This window comes from Oncorhynchus gorbuscha, linkage group LG21 (assembly GCF_021184085.1).
Source record: "Oncorhynchus gorbuscha isolate QuinsamMale2020 ecotype Even-year linkage group LG21, OgorEven_v1.0, whole genome shotgun sequence".
Lineage (NCBI taxonomy): Eukaryota > Metazoa > Chordata > Actinopteri > Salmoniformes > Salmonidae > Oncorhynchus > Oncorhynchus gorbuscha.
Genome location: NC_060193.1, coordinates 53,590,492 through 53,617,991, shown reverse-complemented (window position 1 = coordinate 53,617,991; position 27,500 = coordinate 53,590,492). Strand labels below are relative to the sequence as shown.

General features: G+C 49.6%; 2 protein-coding genes across 2 annotated transcripts in view; both read left to right on the top strand.

The window, feature by feature from the left end:
- Positions 1-7,122: 7,122 nt before the first annotated feature.
- On the top strand, positions 7,123-8,691 carry LOC124008047 (serine/threonine-protein phosphatase 2A regulatory subunit B'' subunit alpha-like). Its single transcript, XM_046318953.1, has one exon. The coding sequence runs from the start codon at positions 7,702-7,704 to the stop codon at positions 8,689-8,691; it is 990 nt and encodes a 329-aa protein (XP_046174909.1). The 5' UTR covers positions 7,123-7,701.
- Positions 8,653-27,500, top strand: part of LOC124007729 (serine/threonine-protein phosphatase 2A regulatory subunit B'' subunit alpha-like) — a 51,228-nt gene continuing 32,380 nt past the window's right edge. Inside the window, 2 exon segments of the mRNA XM_046318458.1 lie at positions 8,653-10,096; positions 10,201-10,802. Of these exon segments, the coding sequence (XP_046174414.1) occupies positions 8,932-10,096; positions 10,201-10,802 (1,767 nt within the window). The 5' untranslated portion in view covers positions 8,653-8,931.

Below are 27,500 nucleotides of genomic sequence, written 5' to 3'. Positions count from 1 at the left end.
GTTATACCCTCGGGTGACAGAGGTAGGAGACTCAGTCCAAGAACTGTGTGTGTGTTAGTGTGCTTTGCCCTACAGCTGCAGAGTCAGAGTCTCTCTCTGTGTGTGTGTTAGTGTGCTTTGCCCTACAGCTGCAGAGTCAGAGTCTCTCTCTGTGTGTGTGTTAGTGTGCTTTGCCCTACAGCTGCAGAGTCAGTCTCTCTCTGTGTGTGTGTTAGTGTGCTTTGCCCTACAGCTGCAGAGTCAGAGTCTCTCTCTCTCTGTGTGTTAGTGTGCTTTGCCCTACAGCTGCAGAGTCAGAGTCTCTCTCTCTGTGTGTGTTAGTGTGCTTTGCCCTACAGCTGCAGAGTCAGAGTCTCTCTGTGTGTGTGTTAGTGTGCTTTGCCCTACAGCTGCAGAGTCAGAGTCTCTCTGTGTGTGTGTTAGTGTGCTTTGCCCTACAGCTGCAGAGTCAGAGTCTCTCTCTGTGTGTGTGTTAGTGTGCTTTGCCCTACAGCTGCAGTGTCAGAGTCTCTCTCTGTGTGTGTGTGTTAGTGTGCTTTGCCCTACAGCTGCAGAGTCAGAGTCTCTCTCTGTGTGTGTGTTAGTGTGCTTTGCCCTACAGCTGCAGAGTCAGAGTCTCTCTGTGTGTGTGTTAGTGTGCTTTGCCCTACAGCTGCAGAGTCAGAGTCTCTCTGTGTGTGTGTGTTAGTGTGCTTTGCCCTACAGCTGCAGAGTCAGAGTCTCTCTCTCTGTGTGTGTTAGTGTGCTTTGCCCTACAGCTGCAGAGTCAGAGTCTCTCTCTGTGTGTGTGTTAGTGTGCTTTGCCCTACAGCTGCAGAGTCAGAGTCTCTCTGTGTGTTAGTGTGCCCTACAGCTGCAGAGTGAGTCTCTCGTCTGTGTGTGTTAGTGTGCTTTGCCCTACAGCTGCAGAGTCAGAGTCTCTCTCTCTGTGTGTGTTAGTGTGCTTTGCCCTACAGCTGCAGAGTCAGAGTCTCTCTCTGTGTGTGTGTTAGTGTGCTTGTGCCCTACAGCTGCAGAGTCAGAGTCACTCTGTGTGTGTTAGTGTGCTTTGTGTACAGCTGCAGAGTCAGAGTCTGTCTGTGTGTGTGTTAGTGTGTCTTTGCCCTACAGCTTCAGTCTCTGTCTGTGTGTGTGTTAGTGTGCTTTGCCCTACAGCTGCAGAGTCAGAGTCTCTCTCTGTGTGTGTGTTAGTGTGCTTTGCCCTACAGCTGCAGAGTCAGAGTCTCTCTCTGTGTGTCTGCGTCTGTGTGTGTCTGCGTCTGTGTGTGTGTGTCTGCATCTGTGTGTCTGCGTCTGTGTGTGTGTGTGTCTGCGTCTGTGTGTCTGCGTCTGTGTGTGTGTGTCTGCGTCTGTGTGTCTGTGTGTGTATCTGTGTCTGTCTGTGTGTGTGTGTGTTTGTGTCTGTGTGTCTGTGTGTGTCTGTGTGTGTGTCTGTGTGTCTGTGTGTGTATCTGTGTCTGTCTGTGTGTGTCTGTGTGTGTTTGTGTCTGTGTGTCTGTGTGTGTCTGTGTCTGTGTGTGTGTCTGTGCATCTGTGTGTGTCTGTGTGTGTGTGTCTGCATCTGTGTGTGTGTGTGTCTGCGTCTGTGTGTCTGCGTGTGTATCTGTGTGTGTGTGTGTTTGTGTCTGTGTGTCTGTGTGTGTCTGTGTGTGTGTGTCTGTGTGTGTCTGTGTGTGTGTCTGTGTGTGTCTCTGTGTGTGTCTGTGTGTGTCTGTGTGTGTCTGTGTGTGTCTGTGTGTGTGCTCTGTTATCTGGGGATTGTGTCTGAGTCTCATACTAGTGGTGTGTTCAGGGAACAGAAGCCTGGCTTCAGATCTACTTGAAAGCCCCAGTCTGTCAGTATCCTGGTGTTCAATCAAACCCATTGATTCTTGAAGAAATGTTACAGTATATCACCTATTAATGTGCACCCAGAGGTCTTATCCTGTCAGAAGGTTATAGGCCACATTAGTCCATTGTTTATGTCTGATTTGGGTTGTCTTGTGGAGAGGTTCAGAAGCTCATTCAGATCATCCGTCAGAGAGCATTACATTGAGAGTGTAGTGTGTGTAGTGTGTGTGTGTGTGTCCATGTTTGTGTAGTTCTGTGTACATGTATGCAAGTAGGACACATCCGTAAGCATGACATTATAGCAAATGTGCTCTTGGAAGTAGCAGGAGAAACTCTGCCGTTACACGTTGTGTGTGTGTGTGTGTGTGTGTGTGTGTGTGTGTGTGTGTGTGTGTGTGTGTGTGTGTGTGTGTGTGTGTGTGTGTGTGTGTGTGTGTGTGTGTGTGTGTGTGTGTGTGTGTGTGTGTGTGGATGCCAGTTCCCATTCTACTCTAAACTGCCCTTTATGTCACAGCCTGTTTCTCTGCACTTTAAGGAAGGCTGTGTGTGTCTGTCTTTTTGTCTCTCTCTCTCTCTGTCCAATAGTCACTAAAACATACCCCCTCTTTTCTCATACTGAGAGGAGGAGAGAGAGAGGTGGAGAGAGAGAGGTGGAGAGATAGAGGTGGAGAGAGAGAGAGAGGTGGAGAGAGAGAGAGGAGGAGAGAGAGAGGAGGGAGAGAGAGAGAGAGGTGGAGAGAGAGAGAGAGAGAGGTGGGAGAGAGAGGTGGAGAGATAGAGGAGGAGAGAGAGAGAGGAGGAGAGAGAGGAGAGAGGAGGAGAGAGGAGGAGAGAGAAGAGGAGGAGAGAGAGAGGAGGAGAGAGAGAGAGGAGAGAGAGAGAGAGAGAGAGAGGAGGAGAGAGAGGAGAGGAGAGAGGAGGAGAGAGAGAGAGGAGGAGAGAGAGAGAGAGGAGGAGAGAGAGAGGTGGAGAGAGAGAGAGAGAGAGAGAGGTGGAGAGATAGAGAGAGAGGAGAGAGAGAGGTGGAGAGAGAGAGAGGAGAGAGAGAGGAGGAGAGAGAGAGAGGAGAGAGAGAGGAGGAGAGAGAGGAGGAGAGAAAGAGGTGGAGAGAGAGAGAGGAGGAGAGAGAGAGGAGAGAGAGAGGAGGAGAGAGGAGGAGAGAGAGAGGAGAGAGAGAGGAGGAGAGAGAGAGGAGGAGGAGAGAGGAGGAGAGAAAGAGGTGGGAGAGAGAGAGGAGGAGAGAGAGAGAGAGAGGGAGAGAGGAGGAGAGAGAGAGGAGGAGAGAGGTGGAGATAGAGGTGGAGAGAGAGGAGGAGAGAGAGAGAGAGGAGGAGAGAGAGAGGAGGAGAGAGAGAGGAGTAGAGAGAGAGGAGTAGAGAGAGAGGAGGAGAGAGAGAGGAGGAGAGAGAGAAGGGGAGAGACAGAGCAAAAGCCGTTGTTTCTAACCTATAGAAAGCAGTCTGTGTCATTAAAGTGGAGCTGTGGTCTCTCAAATCAATGGTTACATCATCAACAGCTGGGTGTGTGTTTGTGTGTATGTATCTGTGTGTGTGTGTGTGTGTGTGTGTGTGTGTGTGTGTGTGTGTGTGTGTGTGTGTGTGTGTGTGTGTGTGTGTGTGTGTGTGTGTGTGTGTGTGTGTGTGTGTGTGTGTGTGTGTGTGTGTGTGTGTATCTATGTGTGTGTGTCTCTAAGGCAGGGTGATTTGTGTTGTCTGGGCGTTGTCCAGGGGATGAACTTGGCAGACAACGAGAGAACCCCAACTCCATGCCAGAACACACACACACACACACACACACACTTACAGAAACACACACACTGTTCCGTTGCTGATCCCATAGGATAGATACACCCATATGATTTATTACTAGGACCTGGAGACGTGTGTGTTTTCAATTGTATATACAGTGAGGCTCCAAAAGTATTGGGACAGTGACACATCTGTTGTTGTTTTGGCTCTGTAGTCCAGCTCTTTGGATTTGAAATGATACAATGACTATGAGGTTAAAGTGCAGACTGACAACTTTAGGTTGATGGTATTTTCATTCATGCCGGGTGAATTGTTTAGAAATTACAGCACTTTTTGTACATAGTCCCCCATTTTAGGAGACCAAATTTAATGTAAATATGAAAATAATGTTCCTTACACTTCTACATTAAATGTGGATGCTACCGTGATTACTGATAGTCCTGAATGAATTGTGAATAATGATGAGTGAGAAAGTTAGAGGCATAAATATCATACCCCTAAAACATGCTAATCTCTCACCATTACAATAACAGGGGAGGTTGGTAATACTGTTGGAGAACACTGTGTGTGTGTGTGTGTGTGTGTGTGTGTGTGTGTGTGTGTGTGTGTGTGTGTGTGTGTGTGTGTGTGTGTGTGTGTGTGTGTGTGTGTGTGTGTGTGTGTGTGTGTGTGTGTGTTTTCACTCAAAAAGCAGTGTAAACCATGATGTTTCTGACTGTACAGAAAGCTGTGTTTGTTAGAGAATCAGTCAATAAGCGTCTGTCTGGATGCTAAGACACTATCTGTTGGTGTGTAACAAACATCGCTGGAGTTTGTTTATGGGTTTGGTGTTAAAACGTGAAAAACTAACACTAATGCAGACACACACTTGCAGAATGCAGACACTAACATACACAGAGACAGAGTATGTGTGTTTACAACAATGATATGAAGAAGAGTCATTCAGATATAGATATATATATCTGATAGATAGATATGATAGATAGATATCTGATAGATAGATATCTGATAGATAGATATCTGATAGATAGATATCTGATAGATATGCCATTTAGCAGACGCTTTTATCCAAAGCGACTTACAGTCATGTGTGCATACATTCTACGTATGGGTGGTCCCGGGGATCGAACCCACTACCCTGGCGTTACAAGCGCCATGCTCTACCAACTGAGCTACAGAAGGACCAATAGTCTGCTGATCAAAACAGCAACCTGGAGCCTAGACCAGCCTGTGTGTGTGTGTGTGTGTGTGTGTGTGTGTGTGTGTGTGTGTGTGTGTGTGTGTGTGTGTGTGTGTGTGTGTGTGTGTGTGTGTGTGTGTGTGTGTGTGTGTGTGTGTGTGTGTGTGTGTGTGTGTGTGTGTGTGTGTGTGTGTGTGTGACAGCATGCTGTTTGTCCATACAGCTCCTTGCTGGTTGTTTTACCAGGTGCCACTCTATCTTCCCCCCAACAGACTGCTAAATAGCTAACAAAATGGACTATTTGCATTGTTTTGACATCAGAGTTGGACAGCCTTGGGGACATCAGAGTTCAATGGGACAGCCTTGGGGACATCAAAGTTTAATTGGACAGCCTTGGGGACATCAGAGTTTAATTGGACAGCCTTGGGGACATCAGAGTTCAATGGGACAGCCTTGGGGGAATCAGAGTTTAATTGGACAGCCTTGGGGGAATCAGAGTTCAATGGGACAGCCTTGGGGGAATCAGAGTTTAATTGGACAGCCTTGGGGACATCAGAGTTCAATGGGACAGCCTTGGGGGAATCAGAGTTCAATGGGACAGCCTTGGGGACATCAGAGTTCAATGGGACAGCCTTGGGGGAATCAGAGTTCAATTGGACAGCCTTGGGGACATCAGAGTTCAATGGGACAGCCTTGGGGGAATCAGAGTTTAATTGGACAGCCTTGGGGACATCAGAGTTCAATGGGACAGCCTTGGGGGAATCAGAGTTTAATTGGACAGCCTTGGGGACATCAGAGTTCAATGGGACAGCCTTGGGGGAATCAGAGTTTAATTGGACAGCCTTGGGGACATCAGAGTTCAATGGGACAGCCTTGGGGACATCAGAGTTCAATGGGACAGCCTTGGGGACATCAGAGTTCAATTGGACAGCCTTGGGGACATCAGAGTTCAATGGGACAGCCTTGGGGACATCAGAGTTCAATTGGACAGCCTTGGGGAATCAGAGTTCAATGGGACAGCCTTGGGGACATCAGAGTTTAATTGGACAGCCTTGGGGACATCAGAGTTTAATTGGACAGCCTTGGGGACATCAGAGTTCAATGGGACAGCCTTGGGGGAATCAAGGATGTGTGTTGGTGTTTTAAACAGACCAATGGGCTTTTAATAGGTACTTCTGCACCGCTAACAGACTCTTAATACCACCACTGATATAAACATGTGAGAACATGTAGACCGTCCTCCATTCATCTCTCCTTCTTTCACCCTTAGGGGGAGCCAAGACTGATCCATGGAGAACAGACACCAACTTAGAAGGGATAAATGCTGGATGAAAATTGTATGGATATGGACCGTCAGTGTACGACTCCCATTGAGATTGGAAATCACTCGGGCCAAGGACCTAACGATACAATACTATCACCATACTTAGGTGCCGATACGATGTGTATTGCGATTCGATACTGCGGTTTTATTGCGATGTGATGTTCCAAACTTTTTGCTCACCATATGCCTGCATGTCTGCTGCAGAGAGACGAGAAAATGTATTGTCATGCGTCATGGAAATAAAAGCACTATTTTAAAAGAAGATTGAGAACAAGCTATAGGATGAGAAATGTCCAGAGTTTTGGCGTAGGTACAGTGTGTGTGTGTGTGTGTGTGTGTGTGTGTGTGTGTGTGTGTGTGTGTGTGTGTGTGTGTGTGTGTGTGTGTGTGTGTGTGTGTGTGTGTGTGTGTGTGTGTGTGTGTGTGTCAGGAAGTACACATGCGGTGTTGCACTCTTTGATGATAAAGGATTAAGGTCCCTCATATATACTGTCATCTGGAGGATAGCTGGAGGGCTGACAACACACACACACACCCCACCCCCACCCACACACACACACACACAGAAAAAGAATTTGCTACAGGGTGACTGTCTAAATGATTCAATGCTATATTTTCCTCTCCTTCCTTCTTTCTCTCCCTCCTTCCCCCTCACTCCCACTTTTCTGTCAACTCACAGGTGGTGTCCTCCCATCAGAAACACACTGAGAGCAGCTTGACAGCACAGGACGGAAGGAGGGAGGGAAGGAGGGAGAGAGAGAGAGAGCCGACCATCTGTGAATCACATCAAGGCAGCTGTGGTTAGAGTGGACTGCAGTTATTTTACGAACGAGAGGCAGAGAGAAGGAGAGGGGGATAGAAGTGGAGAGAAGGAGAGGGGGATAGAAGTGGAGAGAAGGAGAGGGGGATAGAAGTGGAGAGAAGGAGAGGGGGATAGAAGTGGAGAGAAGGAGAGGGGGATAGAAGTGGAGAGAAGGAGAGGGGGATAGAAGTGGAGAGAAGGAGAGGGGGATAGAAGTGGAGAGAAGGAGAGGGGGATAGAAGTGGAAAGAAGGAGAGGGGGATAGAAGTGGAGAGAAGGAGAGTGGGATAGAAGAGAGAAATGGAGAGAGAAGGACAAAAGGAGAGGGGGCCTGGGTGAGTTTCCAAGCCCAGGACGGTGAACCCTGATCGGGGGGTTAGACCAGGCCTCTGGAGTTCCTTTGGAGAGATGAGGACCTCTGAGAAGACAGTGTTTAGACACAGGTGAAAATCAAATGAATCCGGACTCTAATGGATCCTGTGATTACAACATGGATTGACCTTTTCTTCTTCTGATCTGAAGGAATATTTCAGTTTTTTATATGGACGTTTTTCTGTGTGGAAATGTGTCTCTTTTTTCTGCATGAATTTGGAGTTTCAAGTCTGTCTGGTGTGGATTTTAAGGAGGCTGTTTAGTTGACTCTGTGGATCTGAAACTGCCTCCACTCATCTGAAGGGATTTAAACAATAACTATTTTGGCCTTGGATTTTTTTCACGTTGTGTTTTTTTCCTATATGTTTTTTTCCCGTGCAGTAGTTGAGACTGCCTTGTAACCTTGGTAACCAAGCGGTAACCAGGCGTCAACTGAGTGGTAACCATGGCAGCAGCCTATCGCGTGGTAGTGAGCAGTGTTAGTTGCTACAGCAGCGTGGTGGTGGACCGTCGGGCTCAGAGTCACGCGGTGCACTACTGCTCCGGGTCATGTGGGGCGCTGTCCCAGGGACTGGACTGTACTGTTGCCCATCGCAGCACCTGCTCCGAGCTGCTGACCGCCCCCTCACACACATTCACACACAACCTGACCCGAAACGCTAACTCTCCTCACCAAATCCCCAACAGCTCTAAACTTAGCATGACCGGCTGTAATGGGGGTAGTGGTGTTCCTAATGATCCTAACAGTGTGTATGGTGTGGTGGGGGAGGACAGTCCTCCATGGCGAGGTAAGAAGGCCAACACTACCACCACTACTACCAGCTCTGGTCCTGACCGGCCTCTCCAGAGCTCTGCCAGTCTGAAGGACATCACAGGAGAAGCCATCAACCTGGCCAGTGGCAAACTCAAAGAGTTCTCCTTCGAGAAGCTCCGCCTCTCCACCAGTCACGTGACCTTCAGGAAAGGTCGCAAGGTCAGGCCGGACTCGTACAGCCGTCGGTCAACGGACCTCGACATCGTCTACGGACACTTCACCGGGAACGTCGGAGGAACGGGGAATGGAACTATTACCGGAAATGGAAACGCCAATGATGAGAACCTGCCTCCTTTCAGCGACACCACCAAGGTGCTCAAAGGCCTATCGCCTGCTAGCATCACCGCCGGGGGCGGGTCTCTATCCACAACCAGCCTATCCAGTGTCTCCAGGGCTGGGGGAGGGTCCACCAGTAGCCTATCCAGCGCCTGCTCTGGTTCCTTGGAGGCGGGGCTAAACACAGTGGCGTCTCTCTACCTCAGCTCATTAGCCGACGAGTCCCTCATCGCCCGGTTACTGGAGAAGACCCGTGCAGGGGAGGAGGGAGGAGTGGGAGGAGCAGGGGGGGGGAAGACATACGGGCCTGTCTGGACATTCTGGTCAAGTGTTCAGAGGACTTGAAGAAATGTACTGACATCATCAAGCAGTGTATCAGTAGGAAGAGTCCCGGGGGAGGGGAGGATGGGGGAGCCAGTCCAGAGAGCATCTACAGAGCTGTGATGACTAGACTGAGCTCCTATCTGAGGAAACTGCCTCTAGAGCTGGAGGGGGGCTGGGTTAGGGTTAGGGTCAGGGGCTGGAGGTCAAGGGTCAGGGATTGGAGGTCATAGCGAGTTGGCCGAGCTGGTTAGTAGTCTCCATATGCTGCAGCAAGCAGCTGTCCCCTTCTCACCCATATTTGGGAATGATCAACCGCCACGGTATGAGGACGTTGTTCAGAACCCTCCCTTACCCAAGAGCAGGGATATACTGCCACCCTCGTCACTCGCTCCAGACTCTTCTCTCTCTTTGTCCACTACGCCTGAGACAGCAGGGAGACATAAGGTTCAGACCAACGGGCTGCAGCACACACACACTCTGTCACACACACACACTCCCTCACCGCACACACACACGTTGTCCGTTTCTACCCCTCCATCCCAGGCACACACACCTTCCTTGCAAACGCACACTCCGTCAGAGCGCACACACACTCCGTCCATCTCCCCCATGGAGGCTCTCTTCATTGAAGAGGACGCAGACCTGGGGAGGGGGCTGGACAGGGCTTCCAGACACACACACTCACACACCCCGACCAGAAGCCTCACACACACTCACAGTCGGAACGGGACAGCTTTTAGTCCACACACACCCCCCAGCTCCGCGCACACACACCTCAGCCCCAATCTGTCACACGTACACGTTACACACACACTCCAGTCTGCTGGTGAAGACCTCACCTGCCCCTCAACTTCCGAACACACCCCTCCTGTCACTCATAGAGACCACGACATCGACAGGCTTCTGATGGACTTGGAGTGTCTGTCGCAGAGCATGGGTCGGGAGAGAGACCAAGTCAGAGAGGGAGAGAGAGAAAGAGAGGCGGAGCCCCCTCTCCCCGTTAAGACCAGACAGAGGGGGACAGGACAGGGGAACACCTCCCCACAAACCCAACACTGTCTCAAGACACAAACCCAAATCAACCCCCAGGCTCAAAGGCCTTTTCCTGTTAGCCACCTAACCGCTAACGCCCAGGCCACGAGGTCGACCCCCAGCTCGCCTGCTCCTCCTCCACAGGCAGAGGGCAGCATGGCGGGGCTGGGAGATGAGGAGGATGGGGTCCTGCTGCTGAGGATCCTGGAGAGCATTGAGAGCTTTGCCCAGGAGCTGGTGGACTCTGGGGGTAGTCCTGGGAACACTGGGAAGACTGGGGCTCAGAGCAAAGAGAAGGAGGTGATGAGACTCCTACAGGACACTCTGGCTACTGCAGCCAAGACTGACACTCTGACGCAGGCCAAACTACCTGGATCTCCACCCGCTGGGCAAGGTGACTGTCCGTGTCCATCTATTCCTATTTACGGTATTGTGTATATGTTGCACGGTTCTTCGTTCTATGTATGTATGTGAACTGAACTGTGCCTTTACCTACAGATGGACCTGTACATGTGTCTGCCTCCACACCAACACCTGCACCCAGACTTACAGATGGACCTGTCTCTACAGCTCCCACACCTGTCCCTGCCCCTATCCCCACAACCCTAGCAGAGTCTGTCTCTACAGCTCCCACACCTGTCCCTGCCCCTATCCCCACAACCCTAGCAGAGTCTGTCTCTACAGCTCCCACACCTGTCCCTGCCCCTATCCCCACAACCCTAGCAGAGTCTGTCTCTACAGCTCTCACACCTGTCCCTGCCCCTATCCCCACAACCCTAGCAGAGTCTGTCGCCACAGACCAAGCTACACCTTCTGCCCCTATCCCCACACCTGTTCCACCAACTACAGTCGTACCTTCAGAATCAGCCGATGGACATCAACATCCACCTGTAGCTGACCTGACAGCTGTACTTACCACCACGGCCACCCCTCCACCCTCCCCTGTCCCGCCCCCTACACCCACACCTGGAGAGGCACCTGTTGCAACCATCGCTGCTCCTCCTGTTGCCGTGAGACACCCGGTTGCCCCTAGCGATGTGGTTGCCCTGAGAGACATCGGCTCGACGTTGCTCATCCAGCAGACGCCTGAGGTGATCAGAGTGAGTACCACTGACCGGCGTGCGTGCGTGTGTGTGTGTGTGTGTACGTGCGTGCGTGTGCGTGCGTGCGTGTGTGTGCGTGTCAGGCTGTCAGACATCTATTAGTCAGGTCTACCTGCCTCTTCCTCTGACACTATTGCTGCTGAAGGAGACTACTTTCTCTGTGTTCTAGCTGAGAGATGTATTGCTGGTTGGATATGTGTATATGTTCTAGTTGAGACTAGAGGTCGATCGATTATGATTTTTCAACACCAATACCGATTATTGGAGGACCAAAAAAAAAACGATACTGATAATCAGACAATTTTTTAAAATGTATTTTTAATAATGACAATTACAACAATACTGAATGAACACTTATTTTAACTTAATATAATACATCAATATAATCAATTTATCCTCAAATAAATAATGAAACATGTTCAATTTGGTTTAAATAATTCCAAAAACAAAGTGTTGGAGAAGAAAGTAAAAGTGCAATATGTGCCATGTAAGAAAGCTAACGTTTCAGTTCCTTGCTCAGAACATGAGAACATATGAAAGCTGGTGGTTCCTTTTAACACGAGTCTTCAATGTATGCACACATGACTGTAAGTCGCTTTGGATAAAAGCGTCTGCTAAATGGCATATATTATTATATTATATATTATAATATTCCCAGGTAAGAAGTTTTAGGTTGTAGTTATTATATAATAATAATAATATAATAATAATAATTATTATAGGAATTATAGGACTATTTCTCTCTATTCCATTTGTATTTCATATACCTTTGACTATTGGATGTTCTTATAGGCACTTTAGTGTTGCCAGTGTAACAGTATAGCTTCCGTCCCTCTCCTCGCTCCTACCAAGGACTCGAACCAGGAACACAACAACAACAGCCACCCTCGAAGCAGCATTACCCATCGCTCAACAAAAGCTGCGGCCCTTGCAGAGCAAGGGGAACAACTACTCCAAGTCTCAGAGCGAGTGACGTTTGAAACGGTATTAGCGCTCACCCCGCTAACTAGCTAGCCATTTCACATCGGTTACAACAGCCTCATCTCGGGAGTTGATAGGTGTGAAGTCATCAACAGCTGCTGGCAAAACGCAGGAAAGTGCTGTTTGAATGAATGGTTACGAGCCTGCTGCTGCCTACCATCGCTCAGTCTGACTGCTCTATCAAATCATAGACTTATTTATAACATGATAACACACAGAAACATGAGCCTTCGGTCATTAATATGGTCGAATCCAAAACTATCATCTCGAAAACAAGACGTTTATTCTTTCAGTGAAATACGGAACCGTTCTGTATTTTATCTAACGGGTGGCATCCCTAAGTCTAAATATTCCTGTTACATTGCACAACCTTCAATGTATGTCATAATTACATAAAAATTCTGGCAAATTAGGCGGCCCAAACTGTTGCATATACCCTGACTCTGCGTGCAATGAACGCAAGAGAAGTGACACAATTTCGCCTGGTTAATATTGCCTGCTAACCTGGATTTCTTTTAGCTAAATATGCAGGTTTAAAAATATATACTTCTGTGTATTGATTTTAAGAAAGGCATTGATGTTTATAATTAGGGACACATTGGCGCAACGACTATATGCAACGCAGGACACGCCAGATAAACTAGTAATATCATCAACCATGTGTAGTTAACTAGTGATTATGATTGATTGATTGTTTTACAAGATAAGTTTAATGCTAGCTAGCAACTTACCTTGGCTTCTTACTGCATTCGCGCAGGCAGTCTCCTCGTGGAGTGCAATGAGAGGCAGGTGGTTAGAGCGTTGGACTAGTTAACTGTAAGGTTGCAAGATTGAATCCCCCGAGCTGACAAGGTGAAAATCTGTCTTTCTGAACCCTGAACAAGGCAGTTAACCCACCGCTCCTAGGCCGTCATTGAAAATAAGAATGTGTTCTTAACTGACTTGCCTAGTTAAATAAAGGTGTAACAAAAAATCGGTGTCCAAAAATACCCATTTCAAATTGTTATGAAAACTTGAAATCGGCCCTAATTAATCGGCCATTCCGATTAATCGGTCGACCTCTAGTTGAGAGATGCATTGCTGGTTGGATATGTGTATATGTTCAAGCTGAGAGAGAGAGAGAGAGAGAAATAGATTTTGGGAGGCAGAGACAGAAAGGGAGGCAGAGACAGAAAGGGAGGCAGAGAGAGAGAGGCAGAGAGAGAGGAAGAGGCAGAGAGACAGAGAGAGAGAGTGTCAGAGAGAGAGAGAGAGAGAGAGAGAGAGAGAGAGAGAGAGAGAGAGAGAGAGAGAGAGAGAGAGAGAGAGAGAGAGAGAGAGAGACAGAGAGAGAGAGAGAGAGAGAGAGAGAGAGAGACAGAGAGAGAGAGAGAGAGAGACAGAGAGAGAGAGAGAGAGAGAGAGAGAGAGAGAGAGAGAGAGAGAGAGAGAGAGAGAGAGAGAGAGAGAGAGAGAGAGAGAGAGAGAGAGAGAGAGAGAGAGAGAGAGAGAGAGAGAGAGACAGAGAGAGACAGAGAGAGAGAGAGAGAGAGAGAGAGAGAGAGAGACAGAGAGAGACAGAGAGAGACAGAGAGAGACAGAGAGAGACAGAGAGAGAGAGAGACAGAGAGAGAGACAGAGAGAGAGACAGAGAGAGACAGAGAGAGAGACAGAGAGAGAGACAGAGAGAGAGACAGAGACAGAGACAGAGACAGAGACAGAGAGAGAGAGAGAGAGAGGTGGAGACAAAGTGGTGGCCAGCTCTCTCCTCTGGAATGTTTGGGGTAATTTAGGGTTTTGTGCTGGTAATGTCATAAATACAGAGCCTTCAGAAAATATTCACACCCCTTGACTTATTCCACATTTTGTTGTGTTACAGCCTGAATTTGAAATGCATCAAATAGATTTTTTGCTCACCCATCTACACACAATACCACATAATGACAAAGTGAAACATTTTAGCATATTTATTGTAAATGAAATACAGAAATAACTAATTGACACAAGTATTCACACCAATACCTGTTGGAATCACCTTCGGCAGTGATTATAGCAGTGAGTCTTTCTGGGTAAGTCTCTGAGAGCTTTGTCCACCTGAATTGTACAATATTTGCACATGATTCTTTTTAAAATTCTTCAAGCTCTGTCAAGTTGGTTGATGATCATTGCCAGACAGACGTTTTCAGGTCTTGCCATAGATTTTCAAGCCGAGTCATAACTTTAACTAGGCCACTCAGGAACTTTCAATACCGTCTTGGTAAACAACTGTAGTGTATAATTGGCCTTGTGTTTTAGGTTATTGTCCTGCTGAAAGGTGAATTTGTCTCCCGGTATCTGTTGGAAAGCAGACTGAACCAGATTTTCCTCTAGGATTTTGCCTGTGCTTAGATATATTCTGTTTCCTGATAATAACAAGCAAACCCATAATATGATGCACTCACCACCATTCTTGAAAATATGAAGAGTGATACTCAGTGGTGTGTTGCGTTGGATTTGCTCAAACATAACTTTATGTCCTGAATACAAATCTTTCATTTCTTTGCCACATTTGTAAAGTTTGACTTTATTTAGTGCCGTGTTGCAAACAGGATGCATGTTTTGGAATATTTGTATTCTGTTCAGGCTTCCTTCTTTACACTCTGTCATTTAGGTTACTATTGTGGAGTAACTACAATGTTGTTGATCCATCCTCAGTTTCCTCCTATCACAGCCATTAAACTCTAACTGTTTTAAGGTCACCATTGGCCTCATGGTGAAATCCCTGAGCGGTTTCCTTCCTCCCCGGCAACTGAGTGACTTTCCTGTTTAATTCATTTGTCAAAATGTCTAAAAACATAATTCCACTTTGACATTATGGGGTATTATGTGTAGACCGGTGACACAAACATCTACATTTAATACATTTTAAATTCAGGCTGTAACACAACAAAATGTGGAGAAAGTCAAGGGGTGTGAACACTTCCCGAAGGCCCTGTATGTGGCCTACATATCAACATGGAGTAAGGTTACACCGCATGGTCAATCAACAGACAGGAGAGGTAGACGGAAAGAGAGATGGAGGGATGACAAGGAGAGAAAGAGAGAGAGAGAGAAATGTAGATTAAGTGGTCCACTCACAGGCTCTCCTCTCTGATTGGTTGAAGTGTTATTTTGGGACCAGTCTCTGTTGTTGCAGTGTCACAGGCAGAATGTGTGTGTGTGTGTATGTGTGTGTGTGTGTGTGTGTGTGTGAGGTGCTGATTGGAGCACAGCGGGAGAGGGTGGGGGCTGTTGGCATTGGGAATGTTAATGGTGTTGTTACCAAGTACACACACACACACACACACACACACACACACACACACACACACACACACACACACACACACACACACACACACACACACACACACACACACACACACACACACACACACACACACACACACACACACTAGGCTGACAGATAGAGGTGTGATGGGGACCTAAATCTGTCTACTACGGCATCTTGCTAACAGACTCACTGTCGCCACAGTGTAAACGGACCCTGTGTGTGTCGCCACAGTGTAAACGGACCCTGTGTGTGTCGCCACAGTGTAAACGGACCCTGTGTGTGTGTGTGTGTCGCCACAGTGTAAACGGACCCTGTGTGTGTCGCCACAGTGTAAACGGACCCTGTGTGTGTCGCCACAGTGTAAACGGACCCTGTGTGTGTCGCCACAGTGTAAACGGACCCTGTGTGTGTGTGTATCGCCACAGTGTAAACGGACTCTGTGTGTGTGTGTGTCGCCACAGTGTAAACGGACTCTGTGTGTGTGTGTGTCGCCACAGTGTAAACGGACTCTGTGTGTGTGTGTGTCGCCACAGTGTAAACGGACCCTGTGTGTGTGTCTGTCACCACAGTGTAAACGGACTCTGTGTGTGTGTGTGTCTGTGTGTCTGTCACCACAGTGTAAACAGACTCTGTGTGTGTCGCCACAGTGTAAACGGACCCTGTGTGTGTGTGTGTGTGTGTGTGTGTGTGTCTGTCGCCACAGTGTAAACGGACTCTGTGTGTGTGTCGCCACAGTGTAAACGGACCCTGTGTGTGTGTGTGTCGCCACAGTGTAAATGGACTCTGTGTGTGTGTGTGTGTGTGTCGCCACAGTGTAAACGGACCCTGTGTGTGTGTGTGTGTGTGTGTGTGTCTGTCGCCACAGTGTAAACGGACTCTGTGTGTGTGTCGCCACAGTGTAAACGGACCCTGTGTGTGTGTGTGTGTCGCCACAGTGTAAACGGACCCTGTGTGTGTGTGTGTGTGTGTGTGTGTGTGTCTGTCGCCACAGTGTAAACGGACTCTGTGTCTGTCGCCACAGTGTAAACGGACCCTGTGTGTGTGTGTGTGTGTGTGTGTGTGTGTGTGTGTGTGTGTGTGTGTGTGTGTGTGTGTCTGTCGCCACAGTGTAAACGGACTCTGTCTGTCGCCACAGTGTAAACGGACCTGTGTGTGTGTGTGTGTGTGTGTGTGTGTGTGTGTGTGTGTGTGTGTGTGTGTGTCTGTCGCCACAGTGTAAACGGACTCTGTGTGTGTGTCGCCACAGTGTAAATGGACTCTGTCTGTCGCCACAGTGTAAACGGACCCTGTGTGTGTGTGTGTGTGTGTGTGTGTCTGTCGCCACAGTGTAAACGGACCCTGTGTGTGTGTCTGTCGCCACAGTGTAAACGGACTCTGTGTGTGTGTCGCCACAGTGTAAACGGACCCTGTGTGTGTGTGTGTCGCCACAGTGTAAATGGACTCTGTGTCTGTCGCCACAGTGTAAACGGACCCTGTGTGTGTGTGTGTGTGTGTGTGTGTGTGTGTGTGTGTGTGTGTGTGTGTGTGTGTGTGTGTGTGTGTGTGTGTGTGTGTGTGTGTGTGTGTGTGTGTGTGTGTGTGTGTCTGTCGTCACAGTGTAAACAGACCCTGTGTGTGTGTGTCGCCACAGTGTAAATGGACTCTGTGTGTGTGTGTGTCGCCACAGTGTAAACGGACTCTGTGTGTGTGTGTGTCTGTCGCCACAGTGTAAACAGACCCTGTGTGTGTGTCTGTCTGTCGCCACAGTGTAAACAGACCCTGTGTGTGTGTCTGTCTGTCGCCACAGTGTAAACGGACCCTGTGTGTGTCGCCACAGTGTAAACGGACCCTGTGTGTGTGTGTGTCGCCACAGTGTAAACGGACCCTGTGTGTGTGTCTGTCGCCACAGTGTAAACGGACCCTGTGTGTGTGTCTGTCGCCACAGTGTAAACGGACTCTGTGTGTGTGTGTGTGTCGCCACAGTGTAAACGGACCCTGTGTGTGTGTGTGTCGCCACAGTGTAAACGGACCCTGTGTGTGTGTGTGTCGCCACAGTATAAACGGACCCTGTGTGTGTGTGTGTGTCGCCACAGTGTAAACGGACCCTGTGTGTGTCGCCACAGTGTAAACGGACTCTGTGTGTGTGTCTGTCGCCACAGTGTAAATGGACTCTGTGTGTGTCTGTCGCCACAGTGTAAACGGACTCTGTGTGTGTGTCGCCACAGTGTAAACGGACTCTGTGTGTGTCTGTCGCCACAGTGTAAACGGACTCTGTGTGTGTGTGTGTGTGTGTCGCCACAGTGTAAACGGATCCTGTGTGTGTGTGTGTCGCCACAGTGTAAATGGACCCTGTGTGTGTGTGTCGCCACAGTGTAAACGGACTCTGTGTGTGTCTGTCGCCACAGTGTAAACGGACCCTGTGTGTGTGTGTGTCGCCACAGTGTAAATGGACTCTGTGTGTGTTTGTCGCCACAGTGTAAACGGACCCTGTCTGTGTGTCTGTCGCCACAGTGTAAATGGACTCTGTGTCTGTCGCCACAGTGTAAACGGACCCTGTGTCTGTGTGTCTGTCGCCACAGTGTAAACGGACCCTGTGTGTGTGTGTGTGTGTGTCGCCACAGTGTAAACGGACCCTGTCTGTGTGTCTGTCACCACAGTGCAAACGGACTCTGTGTGTGTCTGTCGCCACAGTGTAAACGGACCCTGTCTGTGTGTCTGTCGCCACAGTGTAAATGGACTCTGTGTCTGTCGCCACAGTGTAAACGGACCCTGTGTGTGTGTGTGTCGCCACAGTGTAAATGGACCCTGTGTGTGTGTGTGTCGCCACAGTGTAAATGGACTCTGTGTCTGTCGCCACAGTGTAAATGGACTCTGTGTGTCTGTCGCCACAGTGTAAATGGACCCTGTGTGTGTGTGTGTCGCCACAGTGTAAATGGACTCTGTGTCTGTCGCCACAGTGTAAATAGACTCTGTGTGTGTGTCGCCACAGTGTAAACGGACCCTGTGTGTGTGTGTGTCGCCACAGTGTAAATGGACTCTGTGTCTGTCGCCACAGTGTAAATGGACTCTGTGTGTCTGTCGCCACAGTGTAAACGGACCCTGTGTGTGTGTGTGTCGCCACAGTGTAAATGGACTCTGTGTCTGTCGCCACAGTGTAAACGGACCCTGTGTGTGTGTGTGTCGCCACAGTGTAAACGGACCCTGTGTGTGTGTGTGTCGCCACAGTGTAAATGGACTCTGTGTGTGTGTCGCCACAGTGTAAACGGACCCTGTGTGTGTGTGTGTCGCCACAGTGTAAATGGACTCTGTGTGTCTGTCGCCACAGTGTAAATGGACTCTGTGTGTGTGTCGCCACAGTGTAAACGGACCCTGTGTGTGTGTGTGTGTGTCGCCACAGTGTAAATGGACTCTGTGTGTGTGTCGCCACAGTGTAAACGGACCCTGTGTGTGTGTCTGTCGCCACAGTGTAAATGGACTCTGTGTGTGTGTCGCCACAGTGTAAACGGACTCTGTGTGTGTGTGTGTGTGTCGCCACAGTGTAAACGGATCCTGTGTGTGTGTGTGTCGCCACAGTGTAAATGGACCCTGTGTGTGTGTGTCGCCACAGTGTAAACGGACTCTGTGTGTGTCTGTCGCCACAGTGTAAACGGACCCTGTGTGTGTGTGTGTCGCCACAGTGTAAATGGACTCTGTGTGTGTTTGTCGCCACAGTGTAAACGGACCCTGTCTGTGTGTCTGTCGCCACAGTGTAAATGGACTCTGTGTCTGTCGCCACAGTGTAAACGGACCCTGTGTCTGTGTGTCTGTCGCCACAGTGTAAACGGACCCTGTGTGTGTGTGTGTGTGTGTCGCCACAGTGTAAACGGACCCTGTCTGTGTGTCTGTCACCACAGTGTAAACGGACTCTGTGTGTGTCTGTCGCCACAGTGTAAACGGACCCTGTCTGTGTGTCTGTCGCCACAGTGTAAATGGACTCTGTGTCTGTCGCCACAGTGTAAACGGACCCTGTGTGTGTGTGTGTCGCCACAGTGTAAATGGACCCTGTGTGTGTGTGTGTCGCCACAGTGTAAATGGACTCTGTGTCTGTCGCCACAGTGTAAATGGACTCTGTGTGTCTGTCGCCACAGTGTAAATGGACCCTGTGTGTGTGTGTGTCGCCACAGTGTAAATGGACTCTGTGTCTGTCGCCACAGTGTAAATAGACTCTGTGTGTGTGTCGCCACAGTGTAAACGGACCCTGTGTGTGTGTGTGTCGCCACAGTGTAAATGGACTCTGTGTCTGTCGCCACAGTGTAAATGGACTCTGTGTGTCTGTCGCCACAGTGTAAACGGACCCTGTGTGTGTGTGTGTCGCCACAGTGTAAATGGACTCTGTGTCTGTCGCCACAGTGTAAACGGACCCTGTGTGTGTGTGTGTCGCCACAGTGTAAATGGACCCTGTGTGTGTGTGTCGCCACAGTGTAAACGGACTCTGTGTGTGTCTGTCGCCACAGTGTAAACGGACCCTGTGTGTGTGTGTGTCGCCACAGTGTAAATGGACTCTGTGTGTGTTTGTCGCCACAGTGTAAACGGACCCTGTCTGTGTGTCTGTCGCCACAGTGTAAATGGACTCTGTGTCTGTCGCCACAGTGTAAACGGACCCTGTGTCTGTGTGTCTGTCGCCACAGTGTAAACGGACCCTGTGTGTGTGTGTGTGTGTGTCGCCACAGTGTAAACGGACCCTGTCTGTGTGTCTGTCACCACAGTGTAAACGGACTCTGTGTGTGTCTGTCGCCACAGTGTAAACGGACCCTGTCTGTGTGTCTGTCGCCACAGTGTAAATGGACTCTGTGTCTGTCGCCACAGTGTAAACGGACCCTGTGTGTGTGTGTGTCGCCACAGTGTAAATGGACCCTGTGTGTGTGTGTGTCGCCACAGTGTAAATGGACTCTGTGTCTGTCGCCACAGTGTAAATGGACTCTGTGTGTCTGTCGCCACAGTGTAAATGGACCCTGTGTGTGTGTGTGTCGCCACAGTGTAAATGGACTCTGTGTCTGTCGCCACAGTGTAAATAGACTCTGTGTGTGTGTCGCCACAGTGTAAACGGACCCTGTGTGTGTGTGTGTCGCCACAGTGTAAATGGACTCTGTGTCTGTCGCCACAGTGTAAATGGACTCTGTGTGTCTGTCGCCACAGTGTAAACGGACCCTGTGTGTGTGTGTGTCGCCACAGTGTAAATGGACTCTGTGTCTGTCGCCACAGTGTAAACGGACCCTGTGTGTGTGTGTGTCGCCACAGTGTAAACGGACCCTGTGTGTGTGTGTGTCGCCACAGTGTAAATGGACTCTGTGTGTGTGTCGCCACAGTGTAAACGGACCCTGTGTGTGTGTGTGTCGCCACAGTGTAAATGGACTCTGTGTGTGTGTCGCCACAGTGTAAACGGACCCTGTGTGTGTGTGTGTTTGTCGCCACAGTGTAAATGGACTCTGTGTGTGTGTCGCCACAGTGTAAACGGACCCTGTGTGTGTGTCTGTCGCCACAGTGTAAATGGACTCTGTGTGTGTGTCGCCACAGTGTAAACGGACCCTGTGTGTGTGTCTGTCGCCACAGTGTAAATGGACTCTGTGTGTGTGTGTGTCGCCACAGTGTAAATGGACTCTGTGTGTGTGTCGCCAAAGGGTAGGCTGACCCATTGCTACTGTTTGGTCACAGCTGAGTTTAGGAATAGCTGTGTGTGTGTGTGTGTGTGTGTGTGTGTGTGTGTGTGTGTGTGTGTGTGTGTGTGTGTGTGTGTGTGTGTGTGTGTGTGTGTGTGTGTGTGTGTGTGTGTGTGTGTGTGTGTGTGTGTGTGTGTGTGTGTGTGTGTGTCTGCTGACAGAGTAATATAGGCCTTTCTGCACCTGTCAGAGTGTTCCCTTTAATCACCATGGAGACCAGGATGCCAGGCTAGATAAATCCAATGCCAGGCAAGCCAGTCGAACGCAGAGCAGAGAGTAAGACAAGACTAGCAGAACAGACAGCAGAGAGCAGACTAGCCATTTGGAGCCCAGAACAGAAATGAGGCATAGATAACCCTCCTCCTACCCTTCTACAGTGACTGCATTTCAAATGGCACCCTATTCCCTTGACCAGGGCCCTAGGCACTAGGGTGCCATTCGGGACGAAGCTAGGCTGTGGGTTTTAAATTCCCCATGGGGGAGTGAATGAGTGGCCAAGTTACTGAGAAGAGGTCGACAAGATGAATGGAGGGGTAAACAGCAGGGGTTGTTGTCTTGGGGTCGGTACTTAATGACATCACCTCCTGAATGCTTCCACAGGAAATGAGGTCACAGCAGGAAGCTCAGCCAAGTGGTGAGAGAAACCCCCCCCCCCACACTTTCCCTCTACTTCCCTCTCTAACACACAAATACACACACAGACACACCTTGGACTCATGGAGTCAGTGTTTCTGTGTGTAAGGAGTTTCCAACACTGACAATAGCCTCCAAGGTTAGCCACCCACACACACACACACACACGCGCACACACACACACACACACACACACACACACACACACACACACACACACACACACACACACACACACACACACACACACACACACACACACACACACACACACACACACACACACACACACACACACACACACGTAGCCTCCAGTCCCATGGTGACATCATACACCACTCCCAGTGCAGGCTGGGATATTGTCCAAACAATATTCCCCCCTACACACACACATAGAAAGAGAGAGAGAATAGAGAATACACATACGAGAGATCTGAAGAACTACACTTGATGCCATCACATTCCTCTACACACTCTGCACACACTGCACACTGCACACTGCACACTGCACACTGCACACTCTATGCACTCTCTTATACCTGAGGTCACCTTAGTAACCATTGTCTGTATACACAACTTCCTACATTTGTAATGTGTGTGTGTGTGTGTGTGTGACCTGCAGCTCTCTGCTGTCATCTAGTTTTACTCTGCTGTTAACACACAGAGTTAAACAGGAGACATTCACCAGGGGCGACTTCATCCTCCTCCTGCTTCATCTAGGAGCTCTGCCTCCATCTCCTTGAGGAGCGGGGTACTGCAGTGCAAGAGGTCCCCCGGAGGAGAGGGGTACTGGAGAGAGAGAGAGAGAGAGAGAGAGAGAAAGAGAGAGAATATATGTTACAGTGCACTCTGACAGGTTTCTGAAATAGTCTGTGTTATGTCTGGTCAGCTTCCAACTCAGACGCATAGTGCCCTGTTGTGTGTGTGTGTGTGTGTGTGTGTGTGTGTGTGTGTGTGTGTGTGTGTGTGTGTGTGTGTGTGTGTGTGTGTGTGTGTGTGTGTGTGTGTGTGTGTGTGTGTGTGTGTGTGTGTGTGTGTGTGTTGGGCGGGGAAGTGAGTCTGGGAATAGAGCAGAGATGTGAACTGTGTTTCCTCGTTGTTGGCACGGTCACCCTGCGAACATTCCGACCGATGCAGCCAATCCAAGCCAAGGGTCGTTACCACGGAGATGGCATTTGGCATGCCTATTTTCAAGTGTGTGTGTGTGTGTGTGTGAAGTCTGCCTAGTTGCTGCAGCAGAAATACGCCTATAGAGTTAAGCCAACCACTTGTACCATTTGACAACAATAAAGGACATCACAGTGACACTGGCAGTTCATTCTATGGCATTTTCATAAATGTTGGTGTGAAAACAATTATCCAATTATTGTTGATTTGAGTGTACAAGCCAGTCCAACTTAATTATAACACTCTTCTTACGCCACACGTCAATGACAAAGTACTTCCAGCTTTAGTACATGTGTTGAAGGTTTACTGACCTTTCTCTGAAATATTGCTGTAATTTCACATAATGGTTCCACTTTGAAAGAATAACAACTTATAGGCTTTAGTAATTGTTTATTTAAAAAGTGAAGAGATTAGGGAAGGAGAGGAGAGGAGAGGAGAGGAGAGGGGAGGAGAGGAGAGGAGAGGAGAGGGAAGGGGAGAGGGGAGGGGAGGGAAGAGAGGAGAGGAGAGGGGAGGGAAGGGGAGAGGGGAGGGAAGAGAGGAGAGGAGAGGAGAGGGGAAGGGAGGAGAGGAGAGGGAAGGGAAGGGAAGGGAAGGGGAGAGGGGAGGGCAGGGGAGGGAAGGGAAGAGAGGAGAGGGGAGGGAGGGAGGGAGAGAGGGAGGGAGGAGAGGAGAAAGGGAGGGGAGGGGAGGGGAGGGGAGGGAGGAGAGGAGAGGGGAGGGAGGGAGGGAGGAGAGGAGAAAGGGAAGGGAGGGGAGGGAGGAGAGGAGAGGGGAAGGGGAGAGGGGAGGAGGGAAGGGGAGAGTGGAGGGGAGGAGAGGAGAGGAGAGGAGGGGAGGAGAAGGGAGAGGAGGGGAGGAGAGAAGAGGAGAGGAGAGTGGAGGGGAGGGAGGAGAGGGGAAGGGAGGAGAGAGTAGGGGAGTAGAGGAGAGGAGAGGAGAGGAGGAGAGGATAGGAGAGGGGAGAGGAGGGGAGGGAAGGAGAGGGGAGGAGGAGCGGGGAGGAGAGGAGGGGAGGGGAGGAGAAAGGAGGGGGCGGAAAGTGATAAGAGTAGGGTAGAGGAAAAGGGGGGGGGGGCAGGAGAGGGAAGGACGAGGCCTAGGGCGGTCTATCGGACCAGTTTAAGCCACTACCTCTGGTACCAATGCTGCATGGACTCAAATCCACTGCTATTTCAGCACTCTCTTTTTTACTCTTTTCTCTCTATTTCTGTACTGCCCCACTCTTTTACAAAAAGACGAAGGAAAAGAGGAGGTTAGGGGTGGAGAGAAGGAGGTAAGCGGAGGAGAGAAGGAGGTAAGCGGAGGAGAGAAGGAGGTAAGCGGAGGAGAGAAGGAGGTAAGCGGAGGAGAGAAGGAGGTAAGGGGAGGAGAGAAGGAGGTAAGCGGTGGAGAGAAGGAGGTAAGCGGAGGAGAGAAGGAGGTAAGCGGAGGAGAGAAGGAGGTAAGCGGAGGAGAGAAGGAGGTAAGCGGAGGAGAGAAGAAGGTAAGCGGAGGAGAGAAGGAGGTAAGGGGAGGAGAGAAGGAGGGAAGCGGAGGAGAGAAGGAGGTAAGGGGAGGAGAGAAGGAGGTAAGGGGAGGAGAGAAGGAGGTAAGCGGAGGAGAGAAGGAGGTAAGGGGAGGAGAGAAGGAGGTAAGGGGAGGAGAGAAGGAGGTAAGCGGAGGAGAGAAGGAGGTAAGGGAAGGAGAGAAGGAGGTAAGGGGAGGAGAGAAGGAGGTAAGGGGAGGAGAGAAGGAGGTAAGTGGAGGAGAGAAGGAGGTAAGCGGAGGAGAGAAAGGAGGTAAGCGGAGGAGAGAAGGAGGTAAGGGGAGGAGAGAAGGAGGTAAGGGGAGGAGAGAAGGAGGTAAGCGGAGGAGAGAAGGAGGTAAGCGGAGGAGAGAAGGAGGTTAGGGGTAGAGAGTAGGAGGTAAGCGGAGGAGAGAAGGAGGTAAGCGGAGGAGAGAAGGAGGTAAGGGGAGGAGAGAAGGAGGTAAGCGGAGGAGAGAAGGAGGTAAGAAGGAGGAAAGCGGAGGAGAGAAGGAGGTAAGCGGAGGAGAGAAGGAGGTAAGCGGAGGAGAGAAGGAGGTAAGCGGAGGAGAGAAGGAGGTAAGCGGAGGAGAGAAGGAGGTAAGCGGAGGAGAGAAGGAGGTAAGCGGAGGAGAGAAGGAGGTAAGGGACGAAGAGATGAGAGGAGAGGAGAAGCCTGTCAGTTAGTCAGTGAGGAAAAGAGCACGCAGCTGGGTCAATGACATCTGTTCAGGGTCCGCTTACACACACACACACACACACTCACGCACTCACAGACACACTCATCTGCGCTTGTCTCTGAGATTTATGACTCACAAAGTGCAGGGGTGCTTTAGGAACAACCAACCCACGTTTTAGCTGTCACAAATAGCAGATAGCTTTTAGCATGATTCCACTGCCAGCACTGTTTAGCTACATACAGACAGTCTGAAAACCGCTATGCTAATGGTGGACCGAGCTACTAATAATAGCACTGAGCAGTTGCAACAGAAAACCACAACAAAGCCGTGTGAGCTGCAGAATCATTGAGACAATGTGCATTGCAAATCATGCAGGCAAAGAGAGAGACTTACAGTGCTATTTACAAGTATTTTAACTTCTCCAGCTCTTGGAGGTGGCTGTGTGTGTGTGTGCGCGCGTTTGTGTGTGTGTGTGTGTGTGTTAAGGATGTGTCCTTGGCTTGAGAACACTGCACTTGTAAATAATCTTGTGTGTGTGTATGTGTGTGTGTGAGCGCACACACACACAAACAGACACACACACACACACACACACACACACACACACACATACACACGGTGGGATTATTCACTTCATGTCTGATGTTCCTGTCGTAACTCTCTCCCCTCCTGTCAGCTGTAGCGCTCTGTCCAGTTCTACTACCAACTGGTACGTGTGAACAATCCTCTCCTCCAACTTCCTGCAGCGTTTAGTTCCAGCCCTGCTCTAACATACCTGATTCTGTTAGTCAGAGGTTCATCGGGACATTGATTAGCTGAATCAGGTGTGTTAGAGCAAGGCTGGAACAAAGCCCTGCACGCCCTGTAGCTCTGTAGTAAGAGGATTGGTCACCCCTGTTATAGATTGTGAGACTCTCCCCGTGCAGCCTTCTGCACTACCTGTAACTACGCTGCACCTGGTGAGGCCAGTAGCCACAGATGTTGTACCATTTGGTTAGTAGACTGGGCACTGGTTGACAGGCTAGACATACAGTAGCACTGTAGACCAGCATTGAGGATTCCTGGTAATACACAGCCACGGCCACTAGATGGGGCTGAGCGATCCTCTTGTCCAGACTTCACTCAGAACATCCAGAATACTGTTGAGGCTAACTTTAGCCAGAGAGGCTAAGGGATGGGGGCAGGGGAGCGGGGATATGCAACACGACCAAAATCAAACCCCCTGCCCTACCCTTTCGCTCAGGACAGCCGGTGTGCTGTGTGTGTGTGTTTCGCAGCCAGACCTCGGCCTGTCTCATATTTCCCAGAGTTGGTCTCTCAGTTTGATTCTCAGAGCGACAGGCTACAGAAGCACCGTAGAACCAGAGAACCACAGGGGAGACGGGAACTTTTATACCCCAGAGAGAAGCACTCTGTTGGGCCACGTATAGCCACCGGCTGGCCCGCCGCTATGCTTTTACAAGATACGCTAGGAGCTAACACACGGATAATATCAGTGCACACACACGGATAAGCTACGGACTCAACCCTGAGAGAGAGAGAGAGAAAATATAGGTGTGTCTGAGTGTGGGTCTACTGTGTTTGTCAACATTAGAGAGTGTTTGTGTGGAAGTGAAGCAACAGGAAAGTTTGATTACGAAACAGTGTGTGTGTGTGTGTGTGTAGGCTAGCAGACATGGAGTGAGAAGCAGCGCTGCAGGTGGACTCAGAACACTGTCCAGTTGGATCTTCCTTTGGGGTTTTTTTCTCATCGGGGGATTTTTAATTTTTGTTCTCGATATATTCTGTTACTCTTTTCTTTTCCTCTGCTGGGTGTTCTTGTCTCCTTCAATCTGTTCTCCTGGATGCGTGGAAGGAATCATCCCTCGTTCCGTTGGACAGAATGGAGAGAATAAAATACTTTGAAGAAACAAAATAGAAAGCTGGAATCCATTGCGTGGAGAGAGTGAACAACTGAAAAGAAGAGAGAATTATAGAGCTGTGGTCTGTAGATAGACTGTAGACTCCATGGAGCTGTTGGTTGTCTAGTAGTCCTGTCTGTAATTCTACACCAGAGCCGGTCTGTGGTTCATCTGTCTCTCAGGGGGTTTTGCTGCACCCTCCAACACCAGCTGGGAATCTGAATGAACTTTGAACTTGAACCGCTACCTAAGAAACGGATGCAATAAAGTCATCATCGTCACCTTCATCCTCTCCTATCACCGTCACCTTCATCCTCTCCTATCACCGTCACCCTCATCCTCTTCTATCACCGTCACCCTCATCCTCTTCTATCACCGTCACCTTCATCCTCTCCTATCACCGTCACCTTCATCCTCTCATCGTCCTCTTCATCCTCTCCTATCATCGTCACCTTCATCCTCTCCTATCAACAGCATTTTCATCCTCTCCTCTCATCGTCCTCTTCATCCTCTCATCGTCCTCTTCATCCTCTCCTATCAACGTCACCTTTATCCTCTCATCGTCATCTTCATCCTCTCCTATCAACGCCAACTTCATCCTCTCCTATCGTCAGCTTCATCCTCTCCTATCGTCAGCTTCATCCTCTCCTATCGTCAGCTTCATCCTCTCCTATCGTCAGCTTCATCCTCTCCTATCAACGTCATGTTTATCAAGGAGTCTAAAGAGACACTGCGGGGGGACCCTGATTTAAGATGTGAGCTCGCCTTCCTCTCCCGGGGCTGTGACCTCGTACTGCCCTCGCGCTTCAAGAAGAGAATCAAGACGTTCCAGCAACTGCAGGCGCAGGTTGGTAGTACT